General features: G+C 39.8%; 1 protein-coding gene across 3 annotated transcripts in view; it reads left to right on the forward strand.

Moving 5' to 3' along the window:
- Positions 1-24,620, forward strand: part of mctp2b (multiple C2 domains, transmembrane 2b) — a 35,139-nt gene that overhangs the window by 6,275 nt on the left and 4,244 nt on the right. For 2 of the 3 annotated variants that reach the window (XM_023429702.2, XM_023429704.2), the window contains exons 3-19: positions 3,621-3,674; positions 4,927-5,044; positions 7,497-7,639; positions 8,115-8,191; positions 9,639-9,753; positions 9,919-9,951; positions 12,132-12,302; positions 13,744-13,874; positions 14,271-14,457; positions 16,181-16,274; positions 16,377-16,479; positions 16,607-16,709; positions 16,900-17,001; positions 17,108-17,182; positions 18,391-18,510; positions 22,051-22,164; positions 23,825-23,866. In XM_023429702.2, the coding sequence (XP_023285470.1) occupies positions 3,621-3,674; positions 4,927-5,044; positions 7,497-7,639; positions 8,115-8,191; positions 9,639-9,753; positions 9,919-9,951; positions 12,132-12,302; positions 13,744-13,874; positions 14,271-14,457; positions 16,181-16,274; positions 16,377-16,479; positions 16,607-16,709; positions 16,900-17,001; positions 17,108-17,182; positions 18,391-18,510; positions 22,051-22,164; positions 23,825-23,866 (1,782 nt within the window). The remainder of the gene's footprint in view (positions 1-3,620; positions 3,675-4,926; positions 5,045-7,496; positions 7,640-8,114; positions 8,192-9,638; positions 9,754-9,918; positions 9,952-12,131; positions 12,303-13,743; positions 13,875-14,270; positions 14,458-16,180; positions 16,275-16,376; positions 16,480-16,606; positions 16,710-16,899; positions 17,002-17,107; positions 17,183-18,390; positions 18,511-22,050; positions 22,165-23,824; positions 23,867-24,620) is intronic. The other variant, XM_023429705.2, reaches the window with a different exon arrangement.

The following is a 24,620-nucleotide window of genomic DNA, read 5'->3' on the forward strand; positions in this document are numbered from 1 at the left end:
TGACAACACAACATATATAAAATATATCATGCTGTTTTAGGGCCATTGTAGGTTGAAAAAAGAAAAAAAAGTCAGAAAAAATACTGTATTGAAGTTGATCCAACCTTGTAAAGTGAAGTGTTGTGGTTCTTTGACCAAAAAAACGCCACAATTCTTTTCTTGTAAATTTTTAACTTAACTCTTGTTTTTCTCATTTAACTATCTCAGAGAATAAGGTTTTTTTCTCATAAATGTAAAGCTTTAATCTTGAAAATTCTGAGTTTTTTTTTGGAATATTAATCCCTCCCCTCAGAATGTCCCGTCTCCCGTCTTCATGTCACCTTTTGGTATCACCTCAGCTCGCTTGGAACCTTGGTGGGGGTGATACAAAAAATAATACCAGGTCCCAGGCACTATCCACATCTCGTGCCTGATGGAAAACCAAAAAGGCGAGTACCGTCGAGTCAAGTTGAGCTGGTACCATGCAGTGGAAAAGGCCCAGATTGAATGTATGACTTATCAAAGCTCATAATTCAGTAAATACCTTGTTCAATGGATTATACCATGAACAATGGAAAAGATTTGTTCTGAATCATCTCCACCTATATTACATTCCACCCAGTTGCTGCAGGAGGTAATTCTTTTCTGTAAATGAAAACTGCTGGGGCTGAGCTGTCATGTGTCTTCACTGTTAGGTTCTGTGTGGCAGAGCTTCCCTTCCTTTAATGAATAAGATTCCAGAGTTGAAAGTGTAAAAGTTGAACTCTTTTCCCTTAACAGTGCATTTAGAGGGGGCGTGGCCAGAATGCAGTCAGACAGGTGAAAAACATGCCAGTCACATTGGCTGTGCTCAGATGTGGTTTAATAACTTAACACCACGCCCTTGATGTTGTAACTCTGATGACATGGTATTTCTTACATTAAAATTGTCCCCACTTTTGAAACCTTTTTCACTGAATTAATCAGTCAGTCACTTATCCATTGAAATAGTTCTACATATGCTAGATGGATGGGTTTCAGGGAAACATCTCAACAACTATTGTATGGATTGCCCTGACATTTGTACAGACATTCCTGTCTCCCTCAAAATGAATTGTAATCAGTTTGGCAAATCTCTTAATTTTTCATCATCAGTTCAAAATTAAATGTTTTTCAATACTTTGGGAACTAACCTTTTGACCCAAGTTAACATGAACATGAACGGGTTTCAGAATGTGAGCTAGTGCAAGGCCCACGCAAATCTTAACATTGTGGCAGCATCCCATTCAAAGTCAATGGGTACAATTTTTTTAGGCCACAAAACAAGGACAAGGGAATCTGGCACAAACCATCACCAAAGAATGGGTGAAGTACACCATGGCGACCTCTCAGGAGGAGCTGTGTTTTTACAAAAGGATATCATTTACATATTCAGGTTAATCTGGCATCGGTGCCAATAATTTAGCAACGGCGGGAAACACTGGAATAGGCGGACGGCATTTTATTTTTGCCCTGGGGCCACACAGCAGGTAAATCTGGCCATGACTCTTGAAACCTGTGCACTTGAAAGTTGTTTAAACGACATCAGCCCTGAGCGGCAGTCCATGAATTTCAAAAACAAAACAGGAAAATCACCATTCTTGTCTTCATTCCTAAAACGCTGATTTTCCTAAAACACTGATTTTCTGCAATGGTTGAGGATGTTTTTGCATCCTTTAATTAAGTACAAGTACTAATACTACACAGTAAAAATAATCTATTACAAGTATGCAAGTATTAGATTAGATTAGATTAACTTTATTAATCCCACAACTGGGAAATTCATTTACCACAGCAGAAAAATAAACATCAATAGAATAAACATCTATGGAAATATACTACAAAAATACACCAAATATACACTAATAAATACAATATACACAATACACACGATATGTACATGAAAAAGTGCAAGTTTGCACATGGCCAGGAAGAGCAGGAGTTGATTATAATGATAAAAAATAAAGAGATAAAATAGAAGGAGTTTGGTGAGGTGAGGAACAATGGGAAGGGATGTGGGTGGCACCAAGTCACAAAACAAACATAAAAAAATTTACATCCTACCTAATCCATCAAATCCCCACTGAGTCACCACAGCAGCTGAAACAAAAAAAGGTAATCACTAATCTTACCTGTCAGAATAAAAGCACACTTGGGCTGTCACCCATGACTTTTTTTTAACTGATTTTTTGGCAGAGAGAGACAGGAAAGTCAGGGAGAGAGAGGGAATGACGTGACTCAAAGGGCTGCGGGTTGGACCCGAACCCTTGGCCGCTGCGCCTAGGACTAAACCCGTGTGGCACGCACTCTACCAGGTGAGCCACCGAGGCGCCCCAAAAGAAGAAGCAGCATCTCATGGATATCAAAACAAGCTCCTGTGTGGAGATGTGGAGACTTCCAGAAGGACAATCAGTTCCAAGCATCATATTTGGTTTCCTCCAGACATTACGTTTAGACTTGAGATCAAACAGTTCAATCTTGGTTTCATCAGACCAGAGAATCTTGTTCCTCGCAGTCTGCGACTCCTTTAGGTGCTTTTTTGCAAACATTCACTGAGGAGAGGCCACTGCCAATAAACCCAGATCAGTGGAGTGCTGCAGTGATGGTTGTCCTTCTGGAAACTTGTCCTATCTTGACACATGATCTCTGGAGCTCAGCCAGAGTGACCATCGGGTTCTTGGTCACCTCTCTTACCAAAGCCCTTCACCCTTGATTACTCAGTTTGGCTGCACGGCCAGTTCTACGTCAAGTCCTGGTTGAATTATGGAGGCTCTTGGGAACCTTCAGTGCAGCAGAAATGTTTTTGTAGCGCTTCCCCAGATCTGTGCCTCGACTCAATCCTGTATCTGAGCTTCCATCTCATGTTTTAATTTTTGCTCTGATATGCACTGTCAGCTGTGAGACAGGTGATTGCCTTTCCAAATTATGTCCAGTCAACTGAATTTACCATAGGTGGACTAGGTGGACACCAACCAAGGTGTAGATAGATATCAGAGATGATCAAGAGAAACAGGAGGAACATGAGCTAAATTTCAGCTAAGTGTCATAGCAAACGGTAGGGATACACCTGCCAGTGTCCCCAAAACCACCTCTGGCAGTTCCTACTACAGTAGGTGTCACGATCACGTGGCAGCTGTTAATAATGTACTTTAGCTACTTTTACATTCCACGACTGTTTTTCTCTAAATAGTATGATGTCCTGGATAATGCTGGAAATGTCGATGAAGATAAAGAACAGAATAATACTGGACCTTTTTTTTTAAAATTATGGTTCAAAAACAACAACAATTTGCCTAAGCAAAAAGCTCAGTCCCTCGTGGTTTAAAGTCAAGGGTCAAAATTGTAGTTAGTCTAAAGTGAACAACAGGGCAGAAAGGGAGCAGAAAAGCAAATTACCTTTTTTCATTACTATGTTCTTTGGTTTAACGCTGTTCAGTCCCCAGGATACAGGAATTTTTAATAAATGCTCAGAGGATTTGTCCCAGTGGCTGTAATGCCACAGAGAGATCAGTTCTTGAACCTGTAGCAGTCAGCAGACTGAAATGTTCCTCTTTCAACATGTGGGAGTTTTTTCTGATATCATATGATTGATTTTTGACATGTATTTATCTTTGTCTCCACAGTATGAAAATCATGATTTCAACAGTCATGTGTTAAAGGACGAGGACTCCCACAATGTAAGTGCTGTTATTCAGTATTTTTAAGATGATTTTATGAACTGATATAATTTTAATCATTTTTATGGTTTCTACTGAGGATTTGTCTCACAGATAACAGCGTGCTGAAAAGGTGAGTGTAGGTTAATGTAGCTGTTTAATTCCTGAGCTACATGTCAGTGGTTAAAAGGACTCTGCAGTAGACTGTCTCTGACAAGAGCCTGTGATAGTGTTTTTTGTTATGTATCATGCAGACAGCAGGACTGTGCTTTGGTTGACACACACTCATGCCAAAGTTTAATTCCAGATTATCTTGCTGTGTTCAGGACACGATGGGACAGTAGGCTGTGTGTGGTTCAGTATTCAGTGTGTGTCACTGTGGCTTTTGTGGCCGGTTAGGGTTGGGATGCTGAGCTGGGTGATTCCAGGCAACCGGGTTTTATTCACTGAAAGATGCTCGGTTTGGTGGACAGGCTTAATAGCGATTAAATAATCCATTGCATAGACAGGAAACACAGCATACAACCGCAGAAAGCCCTTCCTTTTAATTGTGGCAAAAAAACATTAGTAAAATGGTCAAAAAGTACATATTTGGTGTAACAGATGTTATGCCCAAGTGAATTGAAGCATGTGAATAACATGTGATGTTGAAAAGAATTAGTGAAACAAACCAGCAGAACCATGAGAGCATATCACAACTTTGTGGTTAAAGCCCATAACTGCTAATATTTACAGGATGGGCTTGTGTCAATGTGGACAGCACAACTAATTCATTATTATTGTTAAAGGAAGAGAAACAAAGAACAAACACAGAAGTGTCCCTGTGTGCTTAAAACTTTAATAACAGCATTTTGTGAGTTTACAAATTCATAACAGAATATGCTGACATAAGGAAAATATAGCAAAATATGACATGGCTGAATGATGAATCTAACATCAAATTAAAGAACTTGGAAATATGAAAGAATTTCCCCATGGTTGTGTATCCATCTCAGTCCTTTACCAACTGAAATGTGTCCGTAGCACCAACTATCAAAAGCTGGCGTCATGTTTCTGGCCAAATTTCTATATATTTGTACATCAGATCATTAAAATCAATAACTTAGGAATTGTATTCAACAGTACTCAGCCCCATTTATACACAATATGTGTTTATATTCAGATGCAGCTTTGGACTTGCTCAGGAAGTATAATATAATCACATGTACTATTGCTTTGCTTCTGCTAGCACTAGTAAAACAAATAATGATAATGTATTGTTGTGTGTGTCCAGAGTGAGATGGGCAACGAGACTCTTAGTATGTCAGAGAGCATCAGGGATCATTCCAGGTCCTTCCTGCTCACCATCAACCTGAGGGAAGGACGCAACCTGGTCATCAGGGACCGCTGTGGTAAGAGTCTCATCTTAGCACTGCTGTTACTACAACTACTGTAACAGCACCAACACTATCACTAAGGCTGTCACTATCAACAGTAGCACTATATTAGCTTTATCGTGACAAGGTGACAGGTGATGCCACAGGACAACAGGGAAGTCTAAAAAAAAGGGACACAGATCATTTTACATAGGATCAAAACAGTAGAATGTACAGAGCAGAACTTTTTTTGTGTAATTATGTAGTGTTTCATGCAGAAGGTAGCAGTTTCAGAGTCATGCGGTACAATAGACCAACTTAATGCAGGTAGATGCTAAGATGGTAAAATACCTGGAACACATTCTGAGTCTGAGCTTGAGCAAACAACATTAGATCAACAGGATCTTCAGCCTCCGTGAGGTAAATTATTCCTGATTGGTCAGAACAAGAAAACTGGGCTGTTGCACAAACAAATAACACTTCAGCATGTTAGGAAACACAACAGCAAAGAAGAAGAGAAGTGACATAGTGGGATTATGTTTATTTTCATACATCACTTCAGTAAAAGAATCTGTAAATACTTCACCATTTTAACTTCCTCGCTAACTGTACTTGTGCATATGACCGCTGCCTGGAGGTTTCATGAGATCTAAACCTAATAAGGTAAAGCTTCATACTTGGCATTTTTTCCCAGCAGGTATAGTTTTTACTGTGAAGTGTGTTTTCACAGTGGCCTTATTATCTTATTCTTGTTACTTCTGACACATGGTTTGACAGTTTATCACCTACATCATCATGCATCACATTCTTAATGTGCATAGCTGTCCCAGTGAGTAAGTGCTATTGCTGTTACTCATGTATTCTGTCAATTGTCTTCTCCTGTTGCAGTTGTTGGTTGAATTTGTTGTGCTTTTTCCCACTTGTAACTTTTCCCTGTCACTGCTGATAACTGACGCTGTATCAACTCTCATCTAAAGATAAGTTTTCTCAACTTAAGAAACTTGAACCCAGAGGAGTTTGAAACTTCCAAAAACATCACTGTGTCCTCTGCTGGTGTGTGTTTTTCTGCTTGCATCAGCCTCAGTTTGTGTGTTTAGCCTTGGCTTGTTCATGACGGCCCGGAATGTCTGTGTGATGACACACTGTGTTATTGACTCCAGGGACACGAAAAACAGCCGTGTGTCAGGTTAGCTGTGAAGCTCTTATAACAGCTGGGGCAGGATTCTACAAATCATATTATAACCTGTCTGAGCCCCACCCAGCATTCACTACACCAGGCCTTTCACTCTGGGCATGCACTTCAATTACATTTTCTCCTGCCTGTGTGGGTTCACATTTACACAACCAGGCTCTGGGTAAAGATACTGAGAATGGAGGGGGAGGATCAAAAAGATTTGGTTTCACCACAGTATTGTTAAAACTATATGGCCTTTTAAAAGCAGTGCAGGAACAGCCTTTTGTTTTTCTCTTTGATCAGGTTATATACACTGAATGCACAGCATATGCCTGCAGCTGCCGATGGTTTGTTGTGTAATAGGGTTATAATGCAATGCTTATATTGTAACATCAAAACTGCCCAGAACCAGGCACGATTTTACAGGACATGGATGCAGAGTAGTGAAAGCTTACCATCCAGTGATCCTGTGTTTGGGTGCCTGCTGCCCTCATCTGGTCAACAGATCAGCTGAAAGTCTCAGACTCTACTTCCTTTACCCTGAGGTGAAAATGATTCATCACAGGAGCAACAGATGTGAGATATAAAAATATAAAACATTTATAAAGCTGAATAAATAAATAATAAAAAACTAAATCTGTTTTCTTAATTCTGGTATACTCACATTTACCTGTTGCCCCCTCTGCATATGGCAGTCATAAGATCTTAATAAACACGTGTAACATCACAAAAAAAGCTCAAATGTGATTGGCTATTGATTCAGGAAGTTGTGGTCACTTTGGTTGGGGAGAGAACAAAACCCACATCCTCCATGAAGACATGAGATGACACTACAAGCACTCTGGTCCTCCCATTTACTGGAAACTGCTACATTTCCCTAGAAGTTAAGAAACGAGAGAAAGGGCTCTTTAGCAACTTAGTTTGGAAATTAGAAGCAGAGTGATTTCATTGGTATTTATAACAGTCAGTCACAATGACAAGTCAACCCTGCTTTTCAAAGAAAATATCGCAAATAACGGCTCAGGAGGAATATTTTTTGACCTATAGAGTAAAACAAAACCTTTTCAAAAATGGTTGGCTATCACTTAATTTAGGTCTGACCAGTCAGTTCATCGTATAAAATCCTTTGGCAACAGCTGCAGTGTGGTCTGTTTGTTCATGTCTAATCCCCAGTTGCAGAAACTGTCTCCATCAGCATTCATTTGTCCTAGTGAGGTGCCAGCACCAGGTACTGATGTATAACAACAACGACAACAGCAACAAGTATCAGTAAATAATCTAAAGTGCATTGTGTCATGTTTGTCTCATTTTCAGGTACCAGTGACCCTTACGTAAAATTCAAATTGGATGGAAAAACGTTCTACAAAAGCAAAGTGGTTTATAAAAACCTCAACCCCACATGGAACGAGACCTTCTCTCTTCCCGTGAAGGATCTGAATCAGAAACTCTACGTCAAGGTAACTGTCACTCCTCATGTGTTTGATATTTCCGGTGTTCAGAGCCATTTTTCATTTTCCAGTGCTCTGGGGACTTTATGTGTTTGTCCCTCAGGTGGTGCAGCAACATAACCATGCATAAGGGAAGTTTAATTTGCACAAACAAATATGAACCAAACTGGAACTGGTGTGTATACACACATCAGGATTAGCTTAGTGGTTTTTCAGCTATGTGGTATAAGTCAGCACATGAATTAATTCATCAATTCTCTCAGCAAAAAATATCAAGTCAGCTGCAGTTTCAGCCGCCCACCCCTCAAGCTGAAACCCTAGAGCATGTTAGTGCATGTTTCTTCTTTGCTGGATTTCATTTCAGTGACTCATTTACAATCAAAGTATGTGTTGTAGTGTTGTAAAAACAACACAGACAAAGCTTTCAGCCACTCACTATTATGTTCTCACTATCAGTGTTCTCTTGTTGTTTGACATGACACAGGTATACGACCGTGACCTGACGACTGATGACTTTATGGGCTCTGCCATTGTCAACCTGAGTGACCTGGACATTGACAAGTGAGTCGCTCGGTGATGGTACGGTGATTAACTCTGAGTGAGTGTGGCATGTGCTGGAAACAGCGTTAGTGTACACTGTGAGTGAGCTTATAAACTGATTCTGAATGTTTGTGGTCAATGCTGAATCTGTTGACAGTATATTGTCCAGTGATATTTCTTTTCATAACATAAACATTTTTTATAATGACTCCTTAGATTTTTTTTTTTGTGACCATGATATGCTCTGAGGGGGACACTCTGCACTTACTCTGCAGTTGAAATAAACTTGTCAGTGCTCTTTAATGGACAAACTATGTATCAGAGACACTTTTCAAATTTATGTTAAACACATGTTGTGTTGACAGTGCCTTGGGCTATAAGTGGTGGAAATTAGGAATGGGTGGGAGGAATGTTTGTCCCTCAACTATCAACAGTGAAGTTGTAGTTTCACTGTCTAATCAGCATGTACTGAACCAGTGGTTCCCAACCCTTTTGCCTTGTTACCCCTTAAAATGCTACTTTGTGTACTTGCCAACTCATTGCTACAGGTTGCACCATGTCTGTGCATGGCGGACATTTAAAGTGAAGATTGAAATTATTGTTTTTGGGCCTAAAGATGTAAAATCCACAAGCAGAAATGAAAGATCAGAAAACATCAGAAAAAATAAAAATAATTTTCTGCAGTAAAAATGTGTTATCCTGCTTTGCTCTCCTGTTAATCATCTCGTCACCCTCAGATTTATCTTGCAACCTGACCTGAGGTTAGGAACCACTGTAGTGAACTAAAATATCAGTCGTGCTTATTATTGATGAGTGCATTGTCTACTTTTAGCATACGCTGTATTGAATGTGCTAACAAAGAGTGTTGCATAAATAGTTGGGGACAGTTAGCAGGGCCCTAATTTTAATAAAAACTAGCATACTACAATAGAATACATCAAGTGCCACCTTTTCCTGTCCTTCCAAAAGTCCAGATCAATTATTAACCAGCCCACACACTGAACACAAATGTACGGTGTAATGCAGCTACGCTGCAGTAAATTCGGTCTTTGTGAAGCTTATTTTGTCCATTTTCATTGACATGTGACGCAGACATGTTGATTCAACTCTGTGATAAATTCAGACGCTTATCTGTTACAAGCTAATGCAACAACATGACTAACTACAGCCACCTCTCTGACACTGTGTCAGCAAAACTGAACATGGTATTAAGTAACATTTACTGCTGGGCTGTTGTGTTGGATTGTATTAGACTGTAGAGGTGTACTTCAATAATAGACTGGTAACTCAGCGCATAATTAAAAAAACAAAAACAAATGTGCCTGCTTCCACAGCCCACATTAACCAAATAACCCACTTCTGCACCAGTGCAGCTGCAGAGCGCCCTCTCTCTGGCCCACCCCCTCTCTAATCTAGATCTGTTTAACTTAAATTGAAGCTGAAATTTGCTTTTTTCTTTTTCCTCCAGAGTCAATGAGCTGTCTTTGCCCTTGGATGACCCAAACAGCCTGGAGCAGGATATGGGCATAGTGTTAGTCGACATGAGTCTGTCACTCAGAGGTGGAGACAGCAAAAAAGGCCAAGTATGGCATGCTCCCATTTATATTTATTACATGTTTTCTAGCATTGGGGAGAGTTGTTATGCATCATATTTATTGCATGTTTATGTTTAACTCAAAGTCTCTGTGTATATCCTACTAACGGAAGTGTTTTTGTTTTGCACCTAACATGTATGATCCTGTCGACAGCGGTGGGCCCAAAAACGAAAACGAAGTATTAGGGTAAGAAAAGATGGAGGGAAAAGACTGGACAGACTAACTAACATTTAGTTTGGTCACATCTCTACATGTTTCTGCCAAATGTAAAAGAGAGACTCCACTGCATCAAGAATAAAAAGCTATGGTGAAAGACAAATATAGCGCTTCCACTATCATGCTCAGGGTTTGGCGTCTGATACAGCTCAGACTTGTCGAATGATACCACAAGATACACAGCAGCTCATCTTGTGTCTCATAGTTGACCAACAGTTTCCGTTGTTTATTTTGGTAGTTACTGTACTTCAGTTGAAGAATTGAACTGAATAATTTTTGTCTCTTTGCACAAGAGGGCAGCAAATAGCCACATAGACAACACTCTGGCTTCTGTGGTAAATTAAATCTGACAAATGTAGATGTCTTTATTACTTCTAGATTAAACATCAGGACTCTAACTGTCAGTGATAACTTTAACTTTACACCTGCCTAGTACTGAGTAAAACCACATTTTGCCTCTGAAACTGCATAATGTTTTTCCATGCTGACTCAGTACACAACTCATTTTGTTTTAACTTTAGAGTCACCCTTCTACACACTACTGCAGAACTCAGCTACAGTATTTGTGAACTTGTGACCTTCCTGTTTAGTCTGGTCTATATTTTCTTATCGTCAACAAATCCTGTGAAAAGACCCATATGAACAACGAATTAATCCAGTTAACAACTATTGTCCTTGCATCAAAAGCTTGACTGTGAACATAGTCACCGTAGTTAATTTCGAATCTATCCCAGATCCACCATCCTGCTGCCAAAAATACTAAATTATTGAATCTTTTAAAGAGACACTCCGTATCTATTGCTAAAAGTGTTGTTAGTGGGATATCAGTAAAAGAAAAATCATATTGTACGAGGAGCGCAAGTACACGAAGTCAGCAGACATCAGCAAAATCAGTTCCATCAGCCACCATAAGCTACCAGTCATACCAGAGCAAGAAGGGCTGTAGTATTATATTGAGTGTATTGAATTTAGCAAGAGTGTATGAGTTCAACTATTTATTTATAAGAAGAAGAAGAAGAAGAATGTATTATTTATCTTCAAAGGTTATATAGTGTGGCTTTTAAAAATTATATTTGTGAATGGTTTTTAAAGATTTAAGACTTGAGGTGCAGAGCCACAGACACAGACAAGGTGGGGACACTGAGAAGGACTGAGTGAGGGACTAATGCATTGTTGGTTGTGGGATTTTAATAATAAAAATAAATATATTTATATGGAATATTGACGGCCTTATCCTTTAGATGAGTCCGAACATTATGTTCTGACTTCACTGAGGAGATGGTTTCTCCCACAGAGCAGCTGCATGCTCATCACACCATCCTCTGTAGTGCAGGAATCTATCAGTCTGAGGATGGCAGTTCGCTCTCAGATGCTGCAAGCACCACATCAGACAACTTTGATCATTCCTAGTCAAACAACTGTTGACCATGTCAGTTTACAGATTCAGCTGCAGCCAGGTGTATCTGTATTTGGATACCATTTGCTTTAGTAAACAGGTGTACCTAATAAAATGTTCACTGTGTGCATGTATCCCCTGCTACTACAGATACTTACTGTACTCTGCCAAGCCCATTCAGAGCTGCATGTTAAGTGAAACATAATTTTCTGCTTATGCATGAGGCAGAACAGAGTCAGACAAGACAGCAGTGTCAGCTTGATCCGTGTTAATTAAATCTGGGTTAAATTTATCTCCCTACAGCGCTGTGTCTACATTTACGCTCAGCTAATTATCTTAGAATACGGCTCGACTTCCTACTATACAGTATATATAAGAGAAGATGCTGCTCTACGCTGTAGCGAGCTTTACCTAATCTCTCAGTGAAATGAAGGATCAGTTCATTTTCACAGGAGAAAAGAGATCATGCGGCCTCATTCAGCTTTGCATCGATAAGTGGCCATCTTGGTGGGATGCTGATTGTGATGTTCAGAGCACAGATCCGAAGCATGTATGCATCTAATTTAAGCCTTATAATAGTGTATGTGGTTGCGTTTCGGTTTCCTTCCCTTCTGTCTCTGCGTCATGCATGTGTGCAGTGTTAAATAGTGAAAATATAACTGGGCGGAATGTGAAAGGAATTAGATTAATTTTTTCTATTCATGATGGGAATTGTTTTGTTTTTTTTCTCCTTCTTTCTTCTCCTCTGCTGCAGTCGGGAGCGTCCCCTCAGAGCTTTCGTCTGTCAGAAACACTGAGGAAGAGTCAGCTGTGGACTTCTGTTGTGTCAGTGACTCTGGTTGAGGGTCACGAGCTGCCGCTGGACACTCAGGGGGGTCAGCTCTTTGTCTGCTTCAGATTGGGAGAGCAGAGATACAAAAGCAAGGTACTGGAGGACTAATTCTTTTCATCTCCCGCAGACCCCCTCCCCTCTTCTCAAATTGTCCTTGTTATTCCTAAGCCCTCTCATCATTTCCCTCTCGTACCCCTTTCTTTGTCTCACACTACCTTTCCTCTCCTCCATCCCCTTTTGCCCCCAGTTCTGAAAACTTCACTACTTCAGCCTCTCTTCCATGACCCCTGTTTTCCTTCCCATTTATTTTCTTATGAAATGCCATTTCCTTTTCCTGTTCCCTCCAAATAATATTGTTTGCTCAAACTTTCTCCAATATTGACTGATTTATTTTGTTAGTACTCACAGCCATACATTACATATAATTATTAATTATTGGGGAATTCATGGTTATATTTGTATGTCCAACTCACTCTGGGTAATTGAGAGCCTCACCTACAGTAGACACATGAAAAAGAAAAAAAAAAGAGTACAGTAAAAAGGTAAAAGAAAAAAAAAATCATAAAAATTAAAACGGTACACAAGAAAGGAAAAAAATACTAACTATATTATTAATAATATGATTATAATGATTCTGATGATGATGATGATTGTGTTTACAGTTGATGCCATTACAGCTATGACAGACTTGATAGTAGAGGCATCCAGATGTGGACAGTGTTTCTCTGATGCTGAACACATTTACTTGCTTGTGTAAAATGCCTCACAAGACACTGTTAATGTATTTGTTTATGTTATGTGCAGAGTGAGATTGTTGTCATTCACTGGAATTTGGATTACGCAGTAGATTTGTACACTTATTTTGCATTATTGTTTTTGTTTTCTCTTCAGCTGATGCCAGAGTGTTTAGTGATTATGTCAACAGTCAATCTGTTTCAAAAGTGCAAATGTGAAGCCCCCGTGACCTTTTATAATCTTTCTGTGAACACTCATTGTGTAAACGCCACGTCCTGGGAAAAAAAAAGCAATAAGAGCCAAGGAGATATATAAAATGGGTTTTCAATGTGTAACATAGAAGGCCCAAGTGCTCACTGCTGCTCATCCAGGCAGCTGCATGACGTCTAGCAGTGATGCTCACTTTCTTTTGCTGCAGGCTCTGTGGCAACTGTCATTGATGATTATCCTGCTGTTCATTTATCTTGCAACATCATGCATTACACATCCAAGCTGCATGCTAATGAGCAGCATTGCTCCTTTTCTTTCTTTGTATTCATTTTCAAAGTAACAGTAATTATTTATTTTTACTTTGATGTGCAGTGGAAACAGCAAAACATTCACATAGTCTTTTGAAAAAGCTGGACATACTGCTACTAGCTTATTTTCTAAATATTAGTTGTGAAGGCTCATCTTGACAACTACAAAATTAAGAAAAGGAGATAAGTGTAGCTATGTGGAATGGCTGCTGTTATTATTCAATTTACATGTACATGAATGTGAAAGTAGTTTTTGATTTTTCGTGTTCTTTCTGATTCAGAATCACTGCAAAATGGCCAACCCTCAGTGGAGAGAGAGATTCACCTTTAATCAGTTCATGGACAGTCCGGAAATCCTGGAGGTGGAGCTCTGGTCTAAGGAAGGACGACGGAGCGAGGAATGTTTGGGAACGTGAGTCTCTTCAGCTCTTTGAGCCTGTGTGCTTGTTTTTACAGTATGTACGTAACAAACAGTGTATGGAGTCTGACAGATGTCTGTTGGACCAGTATGAAAACTAATGATGGGACTCACCATGCCTGAACCTTGCGACAACAAATGTGGATGTGTTTATTTATATAAACTGAAGTAAGATTTTGTAAATGAATGGCCTGTTGCCCACCTCCGTATAGGCTGATGTAGTTAGATAATTAAGTACACACAAGATATTGTGTGTACTTGGTTGTGTGCACACAGCCAAGTACACAGAATAAATGTGCATTTATGCCTGTGTAGGCGTATGTACTGAATGCTGTCTTTCTATGTTCCTGTGTGCATGACTGAAATTGTGCTGTGTGTTTTTGTGTACAGGTGTGAAGTGGACCTATCCAAGGTCCCTTTCAATGAAAGGCAGCTGTTCACACACACCCTGGAATATGGGAGAGGACGCTTAGTTTTCCTCCTCACACTGAACACATGCAGCGGCGTCTCCATCTCTGACCTGTGCGCTGCACCTCTCGACGAATCTCACGAACGACAGAACCAGCTGGACAACTACGTCAGTGTCTCTGTGCTGTGTGTCTTCTGTCTGTAACTGCTGCATCACTTTGCTCCCTACATTACCCAGTACAAGTGTCAGTACACCTGACACCCCTGTGTTTGATTGACGTCAGCCCCATGATACTCAGTCAAATCCAGATCCAACCTTTTTTCTCCATACACTGTATCAAAACAAGGCAACAACAGAACACCCATGTGTCTGTTACTTTGAAATGCAGCACAGCTTCATAAAGCAGTTAAATGCTCAGGTACTCAGAGCTCAGGAGAATCTGGAGTCAGTCCACATTTTCTGCGTCAAGTCAAGTAAAAGGCCATTACAGTTTCTTCAGAGAAATTCATGTGTGATTGTCTCAATCTCAGTGTCTATAGAGTGGATATGGGCAATTAGGGCTTCACATTTTTGGTCAGTATGATGAGAGCACTTTCTGTGTTCTGTGTTAAAGGGCCAAGAGATGGCAGTATCTGTCTAACCAAGTGCTGAGAGCCTGTAATTTTTCTGTTCTGTCAGTGTTGAGCTACAGAAATTATTTTGGACATTGTGTTTTGAACTTCATCGAGGCGGTTGTGTAGTGAGTTCAGAATATTAAAACCTGTAGGTTTTACAGTAAGTGTTAGAGCTGGGCGTCAAAGGAAGAGAGATGCCCCAAGACATTGTACACAATGAAAACAAGATTGAAAAATCCCCTCTGGTAAATTATAATGTAATGTTAAATTTGAAGTTGAAAAGAACATGACTGTGGCAGAGAGACCATACCAGAGCACCAGGCTCCCAGATGCCTTAAACAGTCTTATCAAAAGCTGCATTTATCGTACCATGTTTTTTATGTCGTCCATTAAATAAAAACCATAAATACTTTACATTGCATTGCTAATAACCAATTCCCAAATATACTATATATTTTAGCTGTTATATCCTTTTACACCTTTCTTGCAGCCACTGGTTTCAGTTCATACCAGACAAGTTTGACAATGAACTTGCTCTAACTTGAAACTGTCAAAAGTTAGACTTTAGTGTATCAGTGCAATTACAAGCTCTGCCTGTTCTGAGAACATGACGTGTTTGTGTATTTAGGTTCTTGTGAAAAACACTGAAAAGGAACCTTTCTATTGCAAAATGAACTACTTCACCTGAATCCCTTCATGCACTCAGCAAGTATCTGGTCTGAGTACTATCACGCAAAATACTGTAGCTTGAAAAAGCACTGCAATTTAGTGGCGGTCGCTTCAAACATAGATGCACAACTTTCCACAAATACGTATTTAAACAACCTTTCAACATTTATTGTAACATATTTCTATGTTCTATATGTGAAAAGCTAAACTTTGTTAGGAAGAATCTGCATCTGTCTCCATATATATAGACTCGGTGGCTCACCTGGTAGAGCGCGTACCACATAGGCTTAGTCCTAGCCACAGCGGCCATGGGTTCGAGCCCAACGTGTGGCCCTTTGCTGCATGTCGTCCCCCCTCTCTCTCCCTGAATTTTCTGTCTCACTGTACTGTCTGAATTAAGGCAAAAATATAACTTTAAAAACATTTGGACATAGAACATGTACATGCACTTGAATGAATAGAAAATCTGGCACATATTTCCCATGATAGTCTCTCGCTATGTGCATGTTGTTCCAGATCCAGATTTTTAAAAATAAATCTCCTCTGAATTTTTCTGATTTAAATGTTTCCAAAACCTCATGCTTCTTGTTTGCTCATTGTCCCCACAGAGTTTAAAAAGCTCCCTGAAAAACCTCCGTGATGTTGGTTTCCTTCAAGTCAAAGTCATCAAAGCTGCAGATCTGCTGGCTGCTGATTTAAACGGTACGTCACACATTTGGATTTAACTTCTTTCTTTATTCTGTTGTTACAGGAAAATGGATGGAGGGAGCCCATTGTTGAAGTTTTGTGTGTTGTGTCCTGTAGGTAAGAGTGACCCTTTCTGTGTGCTGGAACTGGGGAACGACAGACTTCAGACCCACACCATCTATAAGAGCCTCTACCCAGAGTGGAATAAAGTCTTCACATTGTCAGTTCGACTTTGTCTCTGCAACCACATTTTATCATTAATCCCACATGATGCATGCAGTCTGAACCACATGTGTGCTTCATGTTGCATCTGCTCTGTTACCTGACCTCCTTGTTTGTCTCCACAGCCCTGTCAAAGACATTCATGATGTTCTGGTGGTGACTATCTTTGATGAGGATGGAGACAAGGCGCCAGACTTCCTGGGAAAAGTTGCCATTCCCCTGCTCTCGGTAAACACTACCTCACTAAGAGTCCGTCATGCAGACAATAGACTAATGTATTTACACTCTGCGTCTAAATTAAAGTGAAGAGGGCGATAACACTCCAGTGGGTTGAAGACTTGCTAAAATGTAATCCGGCATGACTGATAGTCGGGCTCATGGCTGAGTTCAACACCTGATGCCCTTTCTGTTCCTGCAGATCCGCAGGGGACAACAGATCGCCTTCCCACTGAAGAAAGAGGATTTAGGTGGACTGTCGAAGGGGAGCATCACTCTGGAGCTGGAGGTTATTTTTAACCCTGTGAGTAAAAGTTAAGCCTGCAATGAGGACATGAGGCCTTGATGGATATGAAGTATGGGCCTGATTCTGTCTGTTTCTCATTGCTTCTTTACTTTTTTTTTATCAGGTCAGAGCAAGTCTAAGAACCTTCCAACCCAGAGAGAGAAGATTCATGGAGGATAATCCGAAATTTTCCAAAAAGGTTTGTCACAGTTCTCCTAATTTTAATGTTTAATACAGAGATGATGAAATTAGTTTGCATGCAGTCAAAATAAAAAAAAAACTTACATACATACATTTAATATTTGTTGTTTATTTAGTCTGCTTATCCAGAGCAGCATACAGTTAGGTGAATGGTAAATGTCTCTCAGCTTCATTAGAGCCTAGATTAGATCAGACTGACAGAAAATTAAATTATATATAATAAATAAATATATAATAATTTTGATATTTAATTAATTGTTGTCAAGGAAAAACATTCTCTGGTTTTTCGTAATCATATGTGATGGTAAACGGAAAATCTTTGGCCTTTTTGACTGTTGTTTGGACAAAACAAGAATTAACAGCAGATCTTATGATGCTGTGGTGGTGAAAAATAATTCTTCACATTTTTTTAACCTTTTCATAAACCAAACAAGTAATTGATGAAGAAGATGATAACAGCTAATTCCAGCCCTAAACTCCATAAGATTAAACTTGGAGGGAACCAACTGTAAGGAGGGTAGGGGTCAGAGGTCACTGCACTCAACAATATTCGTGTAATGCTTGAATAATTAATAAGTCATTTTTCTGAAGAGCTTAAAGACAGAGGGAGAGGTAGATGAAAAGTTGTCGAAGTGATATTTTTATCAGTTATCTCTAACATAAACCTTTTCTCCTTGATTTTGTCTTTAAAAAAAAAACACACCATCCCCAAAAGCAAAACTTCCCTTTGGCTGAATTAAGTGAATTGAGCTTTTAATTCTTTTAATTGACCCCAACTGTGACTGAGTTCTTGTCCCTTGTTCTACAACATTAGTTTGATATACAGTGTGCAAGACAGGGTGTGACACAGGGTGCCTGACTGTCTGTACTCTGCACAAAGACTCATTGTTGTGAGACAATAGATTGCTCAGTAAAGCCAAAATTGGCTTACACTCCGATGACTTGGGTTGTAACGTGCAGGTTTTCAGTTTGTTTAAATGTTGAAAGTCTAGGTTGACAAAATCAGGTCAGATTTTTTGCCCCCTGACCACATTGGCTCATGCCAAAACATACCAGCAACTCTCACTGTTTCACTAGCTGACCGGATGTTTCATGTTTGGCATGAACAGAACGTAATCATATTATTATTATTATTATTATTCATGTTGTAAACATGACTGCTGTAATATTTATGTGTTTTGCATGTTTATGATCTGTATCTTTCAGGCTCTGGCCAGGAACGTGCTGCGTGTTCAGACGCTGTACAGAGCTATCATGTCGACTCTGCAGTACATCAAAAGCTGCTTCCAGTGGGAGAGTGTTCAGAGGAGCCTCCTAGCCTTCCTGGTGAAGTGCTTTAACTGCTTATCAACACACTATCTGCATTTCCCTCTGTTTTCCCTTTAAGGCTGCGGAAGACAACCGCAGTCTGGCCAACCTCTACTTGAACTCTCCCGGCGAGAATCTTAATCAATGCAGTGTTGGGCTCAGCAGAATCGCAGGCTTGGCCACGGCTCTGTGCTGGAGTGGAGACGCTTTCAGTGTTGCATATGTCGCGGATGCAGAGTTAAACCTCAGCTGGAGAGAGTAGAGTCCCAGTGGAGTCGTGATAGAGTCTATTTTTGTTCTACTTCCCTGACAACTCATTAACCCTCTGTCCAATCTGCTCGATTTGATTTAGACCCCATTATGCAGGCAGAAGTCCAATTAAAAGGCTCTTCAGAGCTAAGACTGATTCTCCATCCTGCTATTGTTCAATACAAGTGTTAAGCAAGTGTAAAGGCAGAAACACAGGAGAGGCCATTCAGCCCTTGTTGTTTAAAGTGCAAAGTGAAGTGGGTGCTGATCTTTTTGACATTATTATCTCCCAAATCTGACTCCATCAATACAGCATGCAGCAAGTTGTGCATTAACGATGCAGGCAATCAAGGTCATCTGGAGTTCTTTTTGTTTTTAAAGCTGATGTCCTGTAGATGGCACTAAAGCTTTTCTCAGCATCTAAACACTTTCTTATGAGGCTGGTGAAGAGATACTGTACGCCAGCCAATAGTACAGTTTGTTCAATTTACTGTGAAAAATGGGAGCTGCACAACAGATCTGTTATCTGAACAGAAGCCACAGTTTGGGTTTTAGCTTTTATTCATGCATTTAGTTTTATAATTCAGGATTACTTGAGCCTCTAGAAAGTGTGTGATCCTGGCTGGGGTAAGAAGGTCAGTGTGCTTTAACTAGAAACTGTTTGCAATTTAAATAGTTAAAGCACAGTTAATGTACAGGCACTCACAATAGATTCTTACACCGTTAATTCTGAAGAATACCCAATCCCCTCCTTCTTATAGATAGTGTTAATTATTGGGGATGATATTGGTTTTTTTTCCTAACCGCTCAGACACACACACATGCTAAAGTAGGAATCATACAAGCATGAACAAGCACACAATGTACACACACATTCGCCCACTGCAGCTCAGTGTTTGAAAGACAGCACCATCTGTACTCGTGTTTTCACACTAATGCTCCCTGCCTTTTCAAGCCTCAGTGAGAAGAAATAAATGCCTGGTTTAATGCCGCCACATAAGATTAATGAATCAAAGCTACCCTCTGCATGACAGGATACACTGACGGACTACTTGCAACACCTGCCGATTGTCAAACACCTTCGTGCAAAGAGATTCAGTCAATATAATATACTTTAAATACACCAGTCAGCCAGTCAGGTACTTGTTATCTCAGTGAGAAGCCTCAGTCCTGGCAGTGTTAGTGCCTTATCCTGCCCTCTGAACTATCACATATTGTTGCCCTTCATCACTTTAGTTTGTAGAAGGTGGTCAGCCCTCTTATTTTGAAATATAACAGTAATACTGCCAGAAAATAAAAATGCAGCTTTTTTTCCTGATAGCACACCCCCGCTTTTCCACTCTCACTCCAACTAAACACAGAAACAAGAGGGGTCACCCAAAATACTAAGTGGCTTTGTTAGAAATAAGGAGAAGAAGAAGAAAACAACGCAGTTCTGAGAGTGAGAACAAAAGCATTACTCCTACATGGAAGTCGGCGTCATCCACCTCATTCTATCGCTTCATACAAGAAATGTATATGCCCCACTTGAGGTACATACAACGAATTACATATTCTACAGGATATTCGTTTATATGCAGCAACATTTTTGTCACTTGGTACTGAAAAGGAGGCTCTTGATGCATTTTCCAATTCCTTGCATCCAATTAATTTTTGCCAACCAGTCAGTGATTGCAGAAAAGCAGACACCTCCTGAAATATAAAGTCTCTATACATATCTATAAATATAAACTCCTGCAATACAAACTGCGCAACATAAGAACAATCTTCATCCAAAATTATTTTGCAGCTTGTCCACAGTGCATCCAGCAGTGTTTCCTCATCAAACCTATATTTCTAGCAGGTTACAGAGTCAACTTTACTGTATATAACCTACTGGGGGTTCAGTAGTAACAATGTAAAATCTTAAATTTTATGCTGTTTGACTTTTCTAATAATGTTTTGCTTACTTGTTCTGGTGTGTCATTAGTTTATGGCAGCTAATGCTAGCTAATTTTTGTATTCTAGACTAGGCTAGAGAGTGCTGTTCACTGACTTTAAGAATCTTCTCCTCTTGTGCTACTGTTACTCTACGTTGTAGCATTCATCAATTGTCCCATAATTGTCACTTGAGGTTGTTCCGCAAAGGTTACTTGTTCTGGCTTTACAACAGTGAGTGGTTTCAGTGATGGCAGTGATTTCTGTGCTCTTGGATTACCTCTGTGCGATGCAAACCCTTCCCCAAGCATTAGTGTGGAAATCCTACTGCATTCTTGAAATGTGCTACCCTCCAGTTCAGTAGCTCTCCCGACATTAGGTAGCCTTTCATATTTTTTGTTTCCTCTAATCTCGATTGTATTTCCAGATCCCTTTTCGCTGTCGAAGACTGTGTAATGCCTCTCAAGCTGAAATGGGCTGCAGTTATCACAATCTTTATGGGCTGAGTATACATTTCCACCAAAGCGTGACTTGGCTTTCCCCTTGTCCCGGCTCTCCCACTCATTACAAAGTCCTCACTAATAAAACATAACCCTTTCAGTGAGGAACTGGTTTCATCTCCTCTCCCAGGCCCTGTTTTGGCTTGTGATAACACAGACAAGAGCGTGCTTGGCTTTTTGCACATTAAAGCTGATGGTGGTAGTGGTGGTGGAGGCGAGGAAGAGGGGGATCATCTTTTATGCCAGTTGGTGCCTCAGAGGAGAGTGATGTCTTTACCAGATGTTCACTTCTATTTTTATTAGCATTTAAAAACCTGTAAACCGTTCCCCACGCCTTTTGGCTCACTGCCATTTTGGCCACTCTTACCGGATTATTTTATAGTTCCATTTAGCGATCCAGACATCACAATCCATTTCTCTTTATTCTCTCATCCATTTTACCTGAACCGCACACAGGTGGAATGTGCGCCACAAGGATGGATTTTAATGACATATTCACACACAGGCCCCCGCCCCCTCCCTGTGCGGTCAGCTTTAATGTACACAAGATGAGAGAGGCAGAGCAATTAGACCTATGTGGTTAATGTCAGTGTATATGCAGGGACTGGAGGGAGAGTCAGTCCTGCTGAGCAGAGTGGCCGCGCTGCACAGCATATGCAGGATAACTGTATGTAGGAAGCCAGGCTTTTATAGTGGCAGGGGTAGCCCTCATCAGCTTGATCAGTGCTTATGTAATCAATAGCAGATTGGATCAACCTTTAGCTAGCAGGGATTCAGGATCAATTGAAAATGTCTTTGAGTGTGACTTAATGAAGAGCAGTTTGTTTTGTCCCGCCATCACCCTGGTGCCTGATCTGACTGATCTCTGACTTGTGCGGCCCTCACCCTGCAGGTGTTCGTGGTGACAGTGTGGTACTGGGAGTTTTACATGCTGCCCCTCTTCCTGGTTTTGCTCATCTTGAGGAACTACCTCTGGATCCGCTCCGGTCGGGTCAGTCAAGACCTGGTGAGTCCAGAGCAGAGCTCATCCATCTTCTTCTCCTTCAGCCCAGGGACACTGCAGGCTCCTGTTCACTTCTTTATAGAAAAACAACTATCTCAACCACGTTTTGCTCGCGTAATTAAAAGCTGTTTGTTTATATAAGTGCTGTCCATTTACCATTTCCATAGCAACCAGCTGCACCTTTCTACATAGCAAATAATAATGAAATAATACATAAGCATAGAAAACTCAGTGAAAGGACTAATGCAACATATCATTATAGCCTAAGCTAATTGGCTGTGTTTTCTGCAGTCTAGTTGCTGTCCTGCATCCTGCCTGCTCTTCACTGTAATTGGTCTGTTGCCTGGTTCTTGTTGTGACTGGTCAAATAAAAAAAGATTTTTAGCGCTCTGCTCTGAAAAGGTCACAATTAACAGTGTTTTTTTTTTTCTTACTGTTACCAGTTTTATCACTGGAAAAAAAGGTTGTATCCTGTCTTTATCCAGTGTAGAATAGCAGCTGTATTTACTGTATACAGTAGTGGTAGTTCAGCACACACTATAGGTTATAGCAAATTATATACACAGAAAACTGTTCAGGCAACAACATACTTTATTATGATGTGAAATCAATGAAATATGCGCCGCTTTATAATTAGGTAGGGCGCAACTAATTATTATCAATTAATTTCTTGACAATTAATCAGTTGTTTAGATTGTAAAATGCCACAAAATTGTGAAAAATAGTCACTCACTGGTTCTCAGAGCCCAGGATTATGTTCAACACTCTAAAACACAGAGAGATTACATTTGGCAGTTAATTTTGTCAATAAACTAAACTATTAATCAGCTAACTGTTTTAGGTCTACAACCATGTTAATTAAGACACACAAAAATATTGCAACAATCTTTTTAAAATAAGCTCTGGGTGTTATTATTTCATAATATTTTTCATAATTGACACTGGGATAAAAGTTTGATAGAATTCTTTTTTGAATTTTTTTTATTAGAATTAATTTAAAGCTCCAAGAAATGTGATTAATTTTATTTCTAAAATATCCATTAGCGGATATGCCACAATTATTTATATTATATTATATTATATTATATATTTACTCAAGCTGCATCCGGACTGTGTGGGTAAAGTTAATGATCAGATAGGATTCACTGGTAACATGAGGGGATAACCTCACAAGTGTCAGATTTCAATTCAAATGTCACTCAGTCCTGATTGGTTCAGAGAAAAGAAAAGAGTCCCACTCACTTCAAACCAGACAAAACAAAAATGATAGAAAATCTGTCATGTGAAATAACCAAGAACATTAATTATACTAAGAAGTTCATTGAGAAAATAGATCATTTCATACCTTTGATTAATTTTGACACATCACAAATAAGTAAATAAATAAAAATATATATATATTTTTTTTTTTTTGTCATTTTGGGGCTGCAGAAACAGGCTGGTATTTTAAGTTAATGTAACAATCAGTGGTTATTTTCCACATTCAGAAAATATAGACCAACATAAGTAATAAATTAACTTAACTGTATCAGGCGGCTGACTGCAGGGTCACCATTGAGCCCCTGGAGTTGACACAGAGTCCCAGTGTCACAATGAGACAAAGTTTATCATGTAAAGGATCTTGGAATCATTCACCTCTCCATTACAATTCTTTTGTTTTCAGGACAATATGGATCTGGCAGATGAGGATGAGGACGATGAGAAGGTACGTACATGTGCTGGCTGTTTATTTTACTTTTTTTTGTTGACTCTGTATTTCTGAATGCTGATGAATAGAAGAGAATTTAGCTTTATTTATTTTGTTTCATGTTGACAAAGGTATCTGCCGATGATCTATGGTTCCATGTTGTTAAGCTCTTTATTCAGTACCAAATCTTCTGATGCATTTTGATTCCTGCCAACAGCTAGTTGTATGTCTTTGTAAACTTGTGGTTAGCAAAAGACATTTGGGCTTAATGAAGACGTTTCCACATGTCACAACACATTCATATGCAAATAGAGGGATGCGGGAAAAGGTTCTGCTGCATTTGGGAAAGTCCCTGCGCTTAACACGCCATATAATACCATCAATATGGGACTAATGACAGCTCTTACAAATGCTTTTCCAAAGCTCATTTTGAAAGTTTGTGTTGAAAGTGTTACAATGCTTTTAGGCAATGAAATATTCCTCTAGAATGACAGCAGTTTATTGTAGACGTTTTGAATGGCCTGCGTCAGCCTCATGTAAAGTGGTTCTCATACTGGTTCCAGTGGGAACATGACCCTGAAATGGCTCAAGTGGTTTAGTGTTGTGATGGATATTTGACTGAGGTGAAGCTAAATTGTCTTCCATATGGTTTTTTAGACTGATAGTCACCGTGCATATGAACCATCCCAGGTTTGATCCCCTCTGCAGCTCTTTTCCCAGGCTCATCCCCAAAGTCTTGATGGCAGTGAGCCAGCAATCACTCAGTGTTTCC

This window comes from Seriola lalandi, unplaced genomic scaffold (assembly GCF_002814215.2).
Source record: "Seriola lalandi dorsalis isolate HSWRI2012SDOR001 ecotype SW California unplaced genomic scaffold, Sedor1 jcf7180002054898, whole genome shotgun sequence".
Classification (NCBI taxonomy): Eukaryota; Metazoa; Chordata; class Actinopteri; order Carangiformes; family Carangidae; genus Seriola; species Seriola lalandi.